This window comes from Malaclemys terrapin, chromosome 1, assembly GCF_027887155.1.
Source record: "Malaclemys terrapin pileata isolate rMalTer1 chromosome 1, rMalTer1.hap1, whole genome shotgun sequence".
Classification (NCBI taxonomy): Eukaryota; Metazoa; Chordata; order Testudines; family Emydidae; genus Malaclemys; species Malaclemys terrapin.
Window position 1 is genome coordinate 121,449,737 of NC_071505.1, and position 13,819 is coordinate 121,463,555.

The 13,819-nt window shown below is 41.1% G+C and overlaps 1 protein-coding gene across 2 annotated transcripts in view; it reads right to left on the bottom strand.

Moving 5' to 3' along the window:
- Positions 1 to 13,819, bottom strand: part of ITPR2 (inositol 1,4,5-trisphosphate receptor type 2) — a 352,852-nt gene that overhangs the window by 282,411 nt on the left and 56,622 nt on the right. For both annotated transcript variants that reach the window (XM_054037167.1, XM_054037158.1), the window contains exons 3-7: positions 10,584 to 10,699; positions 8,972 to 9,058; positions 5,744 to 5,902; positions 631 to 729; positions 12 to 95 (exon numbers count right to left, since the gene is read on the bottom strand). In XM_054037167.1, coding sequence (XP_053893142.1) covers positions 12 to 95; positions 631 to 729; positions 5,744 to 5,902; positions 8,972 to 9,058; positions 10,584 to 10,699 — 545 coding nt within the window. The remainder of the gene's footprint in view (positions 1 to 11; positions 96 to 630; positions 730 to 5,743; positions 5,903 to 8,971; positions 9,059 to 10,583; positions 10,700 to 13,819) is intronic.

The following is a 13,819-nucleotide window of genomic DNA, read 5'->3' on the forward strand; positions in this document are numbered from 1 at the left end:
CTCATACTTACTCCTTTAAGAACGTCTTCTCTGTAGCAACTGTATTTCATGAATAAAGTTATTTTCCAGCTTGTGTTGCAATTAACAGCATTTACCTGTTAAAAATATATACACACCTATAGGTTGAGGGTTTGTTTGTTCTTTTAACACGGATTTAGTCTTTTTAATACATAAAACAGTACAGTAAGATCTTTTTGTTCTGGGGAATGGGGTCCTGGTCCATGACAAGGGTTCCCATCTAATACAGTAACACTAATAAATAATGATGGGTGGCAATGATGATGATGGATATAGAGTGGCCCAAATGTTTATGACTGGTTATAGTGCTTACTAACAGGAGAGCCTAAAGGCCTGATACTGAGAGGTGCTAAACACCTGCCTCACGCATTGACATCAGTAAGAGTGTCAGGTACCCAACAACTCCCAGGAAGCTGTCAGTGCCTTGCAGAATCAGGCATGTTTTGCCTTTAGGTTGTAAAGTAGCTGGGCCATTCTCTCAGGGGTAGTATCAGCAGTGTTAGAGTTGGTGTATGCTACTGGCTTTTAGCCCATGCGGGAGCTGAGCATACCAAAAAAGGAGGAAGCGTACATATTCTGAATTGCCAACTATCCCTCTTTTGCTGAACTCACCTCTTTGCAGCCTGGATTATCTAGAAGCTCTATATTGCTGGCATGCAGAGGCTGCCCCGCGTTGACTGGCATCAGTACAACTTTGTCTCCCACAACTATCTGGAGGCCAGAAATAAATGTCAATTTAGTCACATGTAATTATCCAATAAAATGGAGCAATGCTACATTTTTTAAAAGGGCTCAGCCCAGATGATGCTCTTGGACCTTTGCTTGGCCAACTTATTCTGAGGACAATTCAGAGACCATGGCATTTTTTTCAACCAGATAAGCAAGTACATCCCCCAGTGAACGGTGCAGGTTCAAAGTGTCATCCCAACAAGTTTCAGCACTCTCAGTGAGCTTGCTGCTTGATTCAGTAGGCATTTGTGGGTGGAAAAGTGGTCCTATGAACCTATCAATTCCATGTCTGTAAAACCAAACCAATCCAGATAAAAACTGCATTAACTGCTCTTCATTCCCATGCACTGCCAGTCAGATGGTAGGTAAAACTTGGGAAAATAGTCCAGACATTGTGAGGAAGATCCCTCTCCAGCCCTTGCTATCAATAAAAATTCTCCATCATTAGGTCTTTGATTTCACAACAGCCTTAGAGGCTTGGGGCCAGGGTTTTTTTGTTTTGGGGTTTGTTTTGGTGGGGGGGCTGGGGGGGGCAACATCAGATCAGCTTAAGTGAGTGGCTGTGGCCCAACCCCAGGTGTGATCTGACTTAGAGCAGCCTAAGGAGTACTCTAACTTACCCCAGCTGGCTATGGGCCCTAAAGGATCATATACCAACTGAAAATCAAATTATGGTCTGCCCCCCCTGTCCTGAAAGGCACCTACACAATGGGTGGTGGTCATCACAGATGCCAGCTATGCCAACTGACGGATCCCTCCCTACTGGAGGAATTGCCAGCCAGTCAGCTACAGCCAGATTCCACCTCTTGTGCACTGCCTGAGCTGCACAAAACAGCCAGATCTGGGGAAAACAGTCTCCAACCTAAAAAACAACAGATTTATGTGACAAGAATTCTACTCAAATCTAACAGAGAAAATACTTTAAATCCAAGTAAAATAATACCATTAGCCCTGCTCACACTTTGGTGTTGATTCTGGGATTTGGTTTTGGTGTTCACAGCAAGTCTAAGCACGCATATAGGCAAAAACTAGGAAGTGACTACTAAAAACTGTGATCCGTGTCCTGAGAAATGCTGCAAGAGCCATGCTTTTTTGGAACACAAACACACAAAGTTGATTTCTGCATTTGCTAACTTAATGCAATTGACACCACATTGGGCCAAATTCATCCTTCATGTCACTCCACTGAAATCAAAGCTAATGAATTTGGCCCATTGGTGGTGAGGGGGGGTGAAAACAAGTTTCCAGTTGTTTAACAATAGTTAAATAAATACTGGTAACAAAACAAGGTGTCATCATGCTCAGAATACATGTCAAAATCCTAGCAGATCCAAAACAAAAAAGTTTACTAAAGGAATCCAAAACAAGGATGAAAAAAGTGCCTTTAAAGTGCATTACTTATGCAATACATTCCTGCATGCCATGCTTCATACAGACTTTACTTACACCATGTAAGAAGTTAAGATCAGACAATTCATTAACCAAAATAAACCATCAGGCTTGTATCCTGCAGAATTGAATCAGGACTTCAAAATCCATTGAAAGTACAGCTGGATTATAACAACAACAAAATTACTGAGCTAACACATAATCAAGCATCCCATTTTAAAAAAGGTATTATTCGTGAGAGCTAACAGCTGATTTTATATGGGGGTGGGAGGGCCAGACGTAAGGAGTGGCACGCAGCTGTGCTGACCCAGGCAAAGATTTGGAAAGGAACTGTAACTCCTACAAACACCTGAACTGGTTCAGTTTTATTTCCCACTCTCACTTTGTGGCAGTAATTAATTAATGAGTCCCTGGTCTAAACTCTTTCACTTTCCAACCTAAATAGGTATCTTCTAGGGTTTGATGCAATTCACCATTAAGTCAATGAGAATCTATCCTTTGACTTTAATGAGAGCCTAACTATGTCCCTATAATCTCTGGGCCAGATCTCAGGATGCAAAGGCTATGGAAAGCTGATTTAATAGGGCATCTGAAGCCTCCTCTTGCAAAAAGCAATCACCAGTTGTATGCAACCCTCCTCTGTCCAGCCCCCTGGTGCAGAGGATGTGCTGGGAATGGCAGAAGCCACGCCCAGAACACATTGTACTCTGGCAATCTTGGGCCAGCAAAATGGCCCCTAGGGGGCCACTGCTGCTGTGGTAATTTAGAGCAACCCTGAAGTCCAATAGGAGTTTGGAGTAACTTCACCCAGGGCTGGCTCCAAGCACCAGCCTGGCAAGCAGGTGCTTGGGGCGGCCGCTCCGGAGAGGGGTGGCACGTCCAGCTATTCAGCGGCAATTCGGCGGACGGTCCAAGGACCTTCCACCAAATTGCTGCCGCAGATCACGATCGTGGCTTTTTTTTTTTTTTTTTGGGGGGGGGGGGGGTTGGGGGGCTGCTTGGGGCGGCCAAAACCCTGGAGCCGGCCCTGACTTCACCTACTGAGATACTACTATAATTAGATCAGACAGATGGATTAGGCCACTATTCTGCAGACTTCTGAGCACCAACTGTGAGTGGCTGTGCATATCCATCTCCCTTGGCTTATCACAATACCACACACAAAGCAAGTTTAATTGGCAGAGAGTCAAAATCAGCAGTCAGTAAGGAGTTAATCCTGCACTAATTGTAGTCAGGGCAAACTTTGCCATTCACTTCAATCAGAGCAGGTTCTGTCCTTACCAGTCAAATCTCCTATAGAAGTCAAACGGAGCTTTATTTGATGGAGGACTGCAGAATTGGGACAAAACTACTATCAGTTTCTAGAACATCTACCTAACTGGATATTAATAAGTAAATCCAAACTAGACTGCTAGAATGCATTAAGTAATATGGTTCGATCATGGTGCCAAATATCTATGGAAGTGCTCCAAAGAAGTCAGTGTAAGAATAATAAAACAAAAAAGATTTTTAATTTGATATTATTAAAAAGAAAAATCTCACAATTCTAAGCAGCCACTATTCTAAACCACGAGGGTAATATTTACTTAGGCTAACTGAAAATGTGTTGAAATGCAAGTAGGGCATAGGCCTTTAGCTAATATGAAGCCTAAACTTTAGGCCTAAAGTTAAGTTTGTTAGTATGAGTGAATAAAAAGGTATTAATAGTAGTGACTCAAGGCATAACCTTGGGTCATGTAGTAAATATGTTTTTGTTTTAACTGTTTTTAGCAAGTGTTGTAGGGGAATTTTTGGATCTTTTGGAATATTGATTGACACAAATGATAATTAGAATGTTGTTTGATATTAATAGCCAAAAAAGAAGATGATGGTATTTTGGTTCTGAGGTACTGATAATTAAATACGGCAGCTGAAGAACACACATGGTAAAAAGGTGGATTTAATATATTATAATTTACTATAAATAGGGTAGCTTCCAATTTATGGAATACACCATCATACAGAGCTTAAAGGAAGGACCCGACACCCAGTCCTTCATCAAGGGACTGATCACCCATTAGTGTCTTTTCATCTTAGGAACGTGAGCATAAATGCAGAGTTCAGTTGTTAGACTGTACTTCTTTAAAACATGCTTGCTTTAGTTTTATCATATAATAAAATATGAATTTCATCCTCATTGCGTCACTCACAGTTCTTAAACTGGATTTAAATGTATTACCTATAACCAAATCAAGGATCCAGTCTTGGGTTTATATTATGTTTGAATTTTGCATCTAAACATATTAATGGGAAAATCTGAATCAAAGATTACAGCAAGGGTAGGCAACCTTTCAGAAGTGATGTGCCGAGTCTTCATTTATTCACTCTAATTTAAGGTTTCGCGTGCCAGTAATACATTTTAATGTTTTTAGACGGTCTCTCTCTAGAAGTCTATAATATATAACTAAACTATTGCTGTATGTAAAGCAAATAAGGTTTTTAAAATGTTTAAGAAGCTTCATTTAAAATTAAATTAAAATGCAGAGCCCCCCAGACCGGTGGCCAGGACCCGAGCAGTGCGAGTGCCACTGAAAATCAGCTCGCGTGCCGCCTTTGGCATGTGTGTCATAGGTTGCCTACCCCTGGGTTACAGTGTGACCTATTAGACAAATCAAATACATTGTAACGACTCCCTCTAGCATACTTTAATCACTATTTTCCTCCAGTATATTTTCATAAGAAACTATTGTGGTCTAAGAAAGCACTACTGTACGTGGCTACTGCTGATGAGAGATTTGCTTAGCACTCCACAACTGAAGAGCCTGCCCAGGAATCCCCAGTCAGGTCTGCAATGTGAAGCTGCCAAACCCGGAACTTGGCCCTCTCAGAGGTGGATCTGAACTGGCATAGTGGATGTGGATCATGATTTAAGGAGTGAGTTTCAAGCTTAGGACACAATTCTCTGAGATCTGCAGTCATGATCTCTGCTTACATTCTATCTTTAACTAACATGCAAGACTCGCCTGGACTCAATAGTAGGATCATACTCGATAGAGATGGAAAGGACCCACCTGATTATCAAATCCAATTCCCTCTCGGAGTTAGGCAAAGTTTTCCTGAGAGGGTATAAGGAGTTCAATGCATGGAAAAAGTGCAGCATATTTGCTAGAGATCTGCTCTGTGGACTTGAGAACGGAATTTTGCCCTTTATGCTGAATGTTCTTGCTTTTTGTGAGTTCATTTCAGAATCTACGGGCTCTTTTCCTATATCATCCTCCCCTCTCTCTCTCCCCCCCCCCCCCCAAATGTGCAACAGGATGTACTCTCAGTTGGTGTAAATCAGTGTAGCACCACTGATGTCATTGTTACATCAATTTACACCAGCTGACACTCTTACCCACTGTGCATCACCAGTGTAGAACCAAACCCGGGACGTTATCTTCCCTCTGGCATTTGAGGTGGCATTATATATTTATGTACTGTATATTCAGCAAAGACATTGTTTAGAAATAATTCTGTGTGCTTTTTGAGTCCTGACTTACGCCATTAACTAAGAAATTCTTCTTCTTCTTGCATCCTTTTACTTTCTCCCTAAACAACTTAGTTGAGATTCAGTATTTTCACCTACATTATCACCTTCGCTCCTCAGCTTCCAAAACGGCTGGATGTAAAACCAGGACCCCTCGTTCCCTGCAGCATCCAGAGACACCCGCATAGCATTCTTCTCCAAGAGAGCTGGTAACCTCTTATTGACGGTGAGATATTTGTTGCTTTTTATGTGCAGTAACTGTCAATAAAACAAATAATTAGGGTTCCTTCTGCCTTTCTGTCAGGGGTTTATTTAAAAAGCTTTTGGCAATTTTTCATAACAAATAAACGAAGACAAAAATGGAACTAGAAAAAAGATTGAGGTACATTAGAATAAACCAAGGAAATATTTACTGTATATGATCCTAAAGAAAACAGCGTAGTGATCACTTATGTGGCATATAGTATATACACCTTGCTCACAGTCTGGCCAGTGCAAGGTGCCAATCCAGACCAGTGAGGGGTGGGACCATCACCCTCCCCCTGTAATCTTGGGTGCCTCACAATGCTTTGCTGCTGTAGCTGCCAACCTCAGCCTCTCACCAACAGCCTACCAGCATGCAGGTCACACCCTGAATGTCTGTGTGCTAGACAGCCCTGCTTCAGCACCTTTGATCCCAGCAGCCCCCGCACCAATTTCCACCAGCTTTGGTTACAGCCAGCAAAGAGACCCCAACACATTCCCAGTCCCATCTTTTCACAAAACCATGTGCTCTGCAATGTCCAGCTCTCCCCTGTACAGGTCAGAGAAATAATATGGTTCATTTGTTCCTTCAGACACAAAAACACATCACAGTTTAACAACTTAACTGGGGTGAATACACCCTTCCCTTTAAACACACCACTGAGTTGGTTTGTAGTTAATAAACTTGTTTTATTTTACAATAGGAGATAAGTTAAATGAGATTAAGTAAAAGGAATAAAGTCAGCAAGGCTTACAAGCAAATAAAAGTGACAATAGGCATCTAAAAGTCTACAACTTAACCTAGCAAGATACAGGCTTTGCTCAAGTTGTTTCTTTCATCTGTCAATTCTCTTCCCAGCTGTGGCAGACTGTCCCTCAGAAGCACAAAAGGCTGGTTTCCCTTGTCCTCCTAGGTGAAAGTTCTTTGCCTAAGCAGGTTTCTCACCTATATTCAGTTCCAGAGACTTCACCCCATTCACCCACCCACACTTGGTTGAAGGACCCATCTTTCACAGCTTTCAAGGGTGCTGGCTTCTTGTGTCTGCCTAATGATGGATGCCTAAAACAGCTTCCTGTCCTTGCTTGTATCTCCCAAAATTCAAGGACCTTGCTTCAGGAGGCAGGAAGCCTTCCTGTATGACCCCCCTGCTGTGCCCATCAAGAAGCTGACCTCATGCTGTTCTTCCATTCCTGCGGGCTTCCCCTGGTATATAAATGGGGCTTCCATTGTTTTGATCCTACCATGCTTACTTTACATAGAAGACAAGTAAATAGCTTTCCCTAGACCTCCTCCCCCGGATCCCCACTTCCGTCTGGGCAGGAACTATTCCTTGCTTTGTTCAGCCATACACTTTAAAACATAAGATCAATAAATATCCATAATTCCTCTTACAGTATTAATAACTACATTTTACAATCATATTAATCACCAGTGGGTTACAAGCATTCATAAAAGGCCTTATATGTAGGGCCCTATCAAATTCAGGGTCCACTTTGGTCAATTTCACGGTCATAGGATTTTAAAAATCACAAATGTTATGTCGTCAGCTATTTAAATCTGAAATTTCACAGTGTTGTAATTATAGGGGTTCTAACCCAAAAAGGAGGTTGGGGGCATGGGGCGCAAGGTTATTGTAAGGGGGGTTGCAGTCCTGCTACCCTTACTTCTGTGCTGGTCCTGGCGGCAGCAATGCCTTCAGAGCTGGGCAACCAGAGAGCAGCAGCTGCTGGCCAGGATCCCAGTTCTGAAGGCAGAGTCACCGCCAGCAGCAGCGCAGAAGTAAGGATGATCTGGTATGATATTGCCACCCTTACTTCTGCGCTGCTGCCTGCAGAGCTAGGCCCTCAGTCAGCAGCCGCCGCTCTCTGGCCACCCAGCTCTGAAGACAGCACAAAAGTAAGGTGGCAATACTGCTACCCCCCTAAAATAACCTTGTGACCCCCTGCAATTCCCTTTTGGGTCAGGACCTCCAAATCTGAGAAACTTTCTCCCCAGTGAAATCTGTATTGTCTAGGGTAAAAGCACACAAAAGACCAGATTTCACAGAAGGAGATCAGATTTCATGGTCCGTGATGTGTTTTTCATGGCCATGAATTTGGTAGGGCCCTCCTTATAGGATACACTAATGTTGTATTCAATCCGTTGATTCAATTGCTTATTATTTGAGGTTTAGAACCCCCTCCACCCTCATTATAGTTCAGATAAAGTTCCTCCTCCCTGCTGGGGTGTAGCCATGCTGTTTCTCCCCCCTCCCCCACTTGTTAGCTTGATAACTGTTGATCTGATTTTTAAATATATTTCCATGATCTTTCAAAAGTACTTTAGAAGTAACGGCCTAGAGGTGAAACTACATTCCTTTGCTTAGGGTGGAGTAACTCCTGTTTGACTGGCAAACACATTTTATGAATTATGATTTCAGTTTATGTCTGTAACTTTGCATCAGTTGTTTGCACCTAACATTACACAATGATATTAGCAGGTGAGTTATGAGCTTTCCAATTACATATTACACAACATCTCTTAGATACAGAGTATAACAACAGTGAGTTGGGATACAATGATCAGGCAAGTTGAAACTCACCGCTAGAGATCCGGGTGCCCCTTGCCCTCTTCCCTGGGACTGTTCTTAATGTCACTACCCCTTTAATGAGATCATTCAACTATAGGCCCCCGTATGTTAAGAAAAGGTTTTACTAAGCTTGAGAATATAACATCTTTCACATTTATGTCAAGAAGGAAGAATGACTCCTGTGATTTAAATGAAGTTGCATAGCACTTTTTCAATGATGATATCAACATATATCATGGAAATGTATATTTACATCCATTTTCCAGACTAAAGTAACAATAACTACATATTGATAAATACTATCGTGGCACATCATTAGAAAATGAATATACACTACTTCTGGTATTCTTTAAAAAAAGAAAAACACAGTATAACACCTTTTACCAAGTTTTGTTTATCTGCTCTGTGACAACCAGAATTGCAACATTAGTTTCATGTTCCCAAGAACCCCTGACATGAAACATCTGTTTCCCTTTCAGCTCTGAGAGACTGCAGATGCATCTCAGTAGCTTACCTGTATGACATTGCTATATTTTACGATTTCGCCCAACAACTTTCTGTTCTCGCATTCATTCTGCTTCTGCTCCATTTCTGCCGCATGCTGTAAAAGAATCATTTATTTCAATAGGAAATCAATATTAGGATTCAGCTATTGGGATGGTGAGGAAGTAAAGGAAATGGCATCACATTAAAAATGCCTTCTTCAATTTACAGCTGTTACTGCACTATTGATGTAAACAATTTAGCACCAGTCTCTTGCTGCATCATAATTTTGTGCACTATAAAACACACAGATGCCATACAATCATTCAGGGCTTATATTCCCCAAAATAAAATGATTCATAGTTTACGGATCATGTCCTAGCTGCATGCTATTTTAGAAGTTCAATAACAAGAAATATATTTCCTGGTGCTTTATGTCATCCTGAATTTTGGAAAAAAAAAAAAAAAAGCAGTTCCACCTTCCCATCTTCTCCTTTAAGATTTGAAATGTTAAACAAAAACAAAAAAACAAAAACAAAAAAAAGCATAAAATATATGGACAGTATAAACCAAAACACTTCTGGTTATATCAGAAAAAACTTACAGGAAAAAGAATTGCACAGTAATAATGCCACTTATATAGTATGTTTTACCCAAGATTCTCAAAAATATTTTAAAAAACTTTAAAGAATTAATCTTTGCAATACTGTGCTAAGTTTTAGTGAGTGATTTTATAGATGCTTGAGGCCCTGATTCTACAACGTGTGGCATGCTGCTGTACCCACACAGACCCACCCTCCCCCTCCCGACTTTAATGGGACTCTGCTCAAGTGAAGCATTCAGCTCACAAACTACATGTTCCAGGTTCAGAGTTTAAAGTGATTTACTCAAGGTCAAACAGAGTCAGTGGCAGAGGTGGGTATAGAACCAAGGAGTGCTGACTCCTAGTCCCCTGCTCTATCTACACCACCTTCCATTGGAGGTTTTCTTCATTGCTTTTAGAAAGTAGCATTGAGTGCTGTCCCTTCATTGTGTGAAATTATGTCTACAGGTAATCACGTTTCACCCAGCCATCATCATCCCTCTGATTCTGTTGTTTGTGCAGACCCTTTTTCAGTAATAGAGGAACCCTTTCCTCATATCCAGTGTTTGATGCACAGGAGGAAGTATATGGTGTCCAATGACAATTAGGTGAGAAAGTGCCACCACCTAGACTGAAGGCAATAAAAACAGCCTTACTGGAGATATTTCAGGCTGAAGGTGTGGAAAAAGGTTCTCTAAGTGTCCCTTTGCCTGACTCCTAGAATTCAGACCTAAAATGACACAGTAAATTAAAAGAAAGGGCTGCTCCTATTAAGTCAGTTATTTGATAAATTAATATTATGTCATGGGAGTCCCCAGTGCTTCACACAATAAGTAAAAATACAATCCCTGTCCCAAAGGACTGACAATCTAAGGCAGGACAGACAGGATGTAAAGGGCAACACTGCCGGTCAAGGAGTAGGAGGGTGGATGAAGGGGTACATAAGGAGGGTTGCTATAGTAGCATAATACTCATCATGGCAATTCTCCAGGTATTTGTTGTTGTTTCATTCTATTGTAATTCTACCACCGCCTACAGATTCAGATAACCTGTCTCTTACTTGTAGTTTCTTAAGCAAGGCTGCTTCTGTATGGTTTCCTTGTTTGGCTTGTTTAGCTTTCCAGTACTGCTTCTGTGCAGAATATCGGTTCATAGGACACACCTTGAAAAGGCAATCTGCAGAAAATTGAAAAAAATACCTATAAAAGTGATGTTGAAAGATGCTTCCCTTATTTGTCTGGGTGGGGATCTTTTGTTTTGTTTTTCCAGCAATGCCTAGATACCACAATGTCTGGGCACAGATTAGATTGAAAACATTCTGACAGTAATGAAACCATAAATGTGGGGGAAATAGCTGAGTCAACCATAAATCTTTCAATGACACCTACACCCTCCCACTCAGCGCAGGTTCTCTGAACACCCAATGCAGGGCTGTAGGCCATAAGCCTGCAAGAAATGTGCAAGCTTCCATGCTTTTTCCCCCTTTATTCTTCTTTGCTCTGGTATGGCTTTATATATATGTTGACTGAACATGTGTGACTTCTGAAACCCTGAGAATATGTGCCCTACTTTTTGACTTCAGCGATCTGCTCCTCCTATCCTCTTGGCAGTGCTAAAATAAAAAATTATGGCCTCTCAGATGCAAGGAATATTAGGAATTTTAACACTGTGTTCAGTTCCATGTATGCTTTCCTCAAGGTTGGTTAACAAGACGGTATCAAAGGAACAAAAGTTGCTCTCCAACCTAAGGTTTCTTAACACCTAGTGGAGATAGAACGTTACATATAAAAGTCGCAAATGGTATCTACTCATTACTCCATGGTAGCAGGGTTGGTTACAGGGCATTTTGCTGCTCTAGGCAAAATGGAAAATATACACAGACTATACACGACAATACCGCAGTTACATACACAATAAACATTTTTTACTGACATCAGTAATGACCTATCTTACACAGCCCCTCTAACAATATGATATGAGCATCTCAGAACCTTTGGTGTATTTATCCTCACAAGATCCCTGTGAGACAGAGAATTTCTATCTGGCATTAGCCCCACTTCACAGATGGGAAACTGAGGGAGAGACAGACTAAGTGAATAGTCTGAGGTCACGCAGGAAGTCTGTGGTGGGGCAGAAAATTAAATTCTGGCTCTACAGTCCAAAGTCAGTGTCCTAACCACAGGACCACTCTTTCAGCAGACTAGCACAGCCAACATCACACAGCACAGTGTATTCTCTAGTACTAGTAAATTACAGTAGAGCTTAGAGGCCTCCGTTAAGAATAGATCCCCTTTATGCTAGGTGCTGTACAAATCCATAATAAGAGGTATCCATTGCTCCATAGGGTTTACAATCAAAATAGACAAAGCAGAAAAGGGGCAGGAGAAAGGGACTTTTTCCCCATTTTATATATGGGAAAGAGGCACAGAGAGATTAAGTGACTTGCCCAAGTCTGACTTTCTTCAGAACAACAAATATTTAACTATTTTTATTCCTATGTACTCTTATCATCAACCGTTATCAAAGCTAGCCTCGGAAGAATTCTGTTTTAAAAAGCAAATGTTGTAATTGGTGTTTCACTCTCAGCATATAAAAATCAATCAGAAAAAAGCATCAATCTTCAATGAAAATTTTACAGACAGAATTAAAAAAAAACCAACACTTTGCTTGAGAGCTAATAAAACCCTACGGGGTGTTGTGTGTGGTGGTGGGCCTAAATGCAGACCTCCACACTCAGTAACGCTGGGTAATTTAAACTAAAAATGTTAAAAAATAATATTGTGAGACATGATCAAATTTTATAACTATTTCTGAATCAATGTTAATAACCTACCACTGGGACTAGAGAATCCTGGTCCATGGGCATGTTTGCTTATTTATTCATTACTGCACTTATACCTAGGTGCTCACACAGTCATAATGCATATTCATCAAAAATCATTTCAAAATAAACTGCCTCAAAAACTCTCCCCAGCTCTCCCTACCCCCAAAAATGCTTTCTTCCCACAACTACACACAATCCCCATTAGGACTGTAGCTCCAGGTACTTCAATATTAACAAGCATATGCCATGCCCAAGCTAAGCACATACCTTCATACTATGCTGGATCAGTGCCTAAATGTCTCAATTTAATTTACTGAAAAATATAGCATATATTTTTGTATATTTTCTATATTTGCGTATTTTTAAGAGGTAGGTAATTACTTGTTCATTTTTTATTTTTCTGATGGTAACAAGAGCCAGCATCTGAGATGTTCGGGAACTAAAGATAGGCAACGTGCTGCTTTTAACCACTGATTTAGATCAGTTGTGGATAACACTGCACCATAAAGAGGTTCACATCTGCAGTTACCCAGTATCTAGTTCCCGAGCATAGCCTATTAATCTGTAAAAAACACATATGGAAAGTCCCATACGCATTATTTGTAGTAGGAAGTACATCCTGTTTCATCACTGGGGACTTATAGGTGATATCCAAGTGTCAAATTCATAATTTATCTCTAGGCTATACTAGATATAGATGCAAATCCCACACAGTTTCACTGCTGTGAACTCAGTGGAGTTCTCCAACAGTGGAAACAAGAACAGAATCTGGCTCACCTTACACATCCTCTCACACTCTACAAGTGAATAGTCAGCAAAACTGAAACACAGCAAGAAATCCAAGGACAGCATGAACACAAGGGGGAAGGAGGCGAGTACAGCTCAGGCAGTCCCTATGTTTCCTAGGGAAGCAAAATAAGTTCTCATTTATTTATATTTTTTAAAATGCAGGTATGTATGATGTTTTGGGGCCCTGATTGTCACAACCTCACTCAACTATAGCCCATCTCAGTTGACACTAATTTTCTGATACTACTGTAGCCCATTGGTAAGCGTATATTATGCACACCCCTCTATGCCTGATCCCTAGTGGATAAGAGTCTGTTACATTGCTGACTAAGGAACCTTGACCCTTTAGTTTGAGTTGTAGCAGCGCATGCTTTTAGCTCTGGAGATCCCTGGTTCAAGCCCTGATACGTTGACCAAGATGGCAGACATCACACTATATTAAATTCAGTCTTTCATTGAAACTTCTCCTTTCCCTTTTTCTCCTAGCAATAGGCCCTGCTTGGGCGTTCAAGGGCTCGAAAACTGGATTTATATTCAAACCAACAGTGGTGGTGCTTTCCTTGGCACTTACCCAAAATCCTCACCGTTTTGCTATCTAATCTCAATTCTGTGCGGCTGCTCCTTAAAAGAAAGAGTTACCAGGCATTACCAAAGCAAACCGTGCCACCTTGCAGCAATGTTTG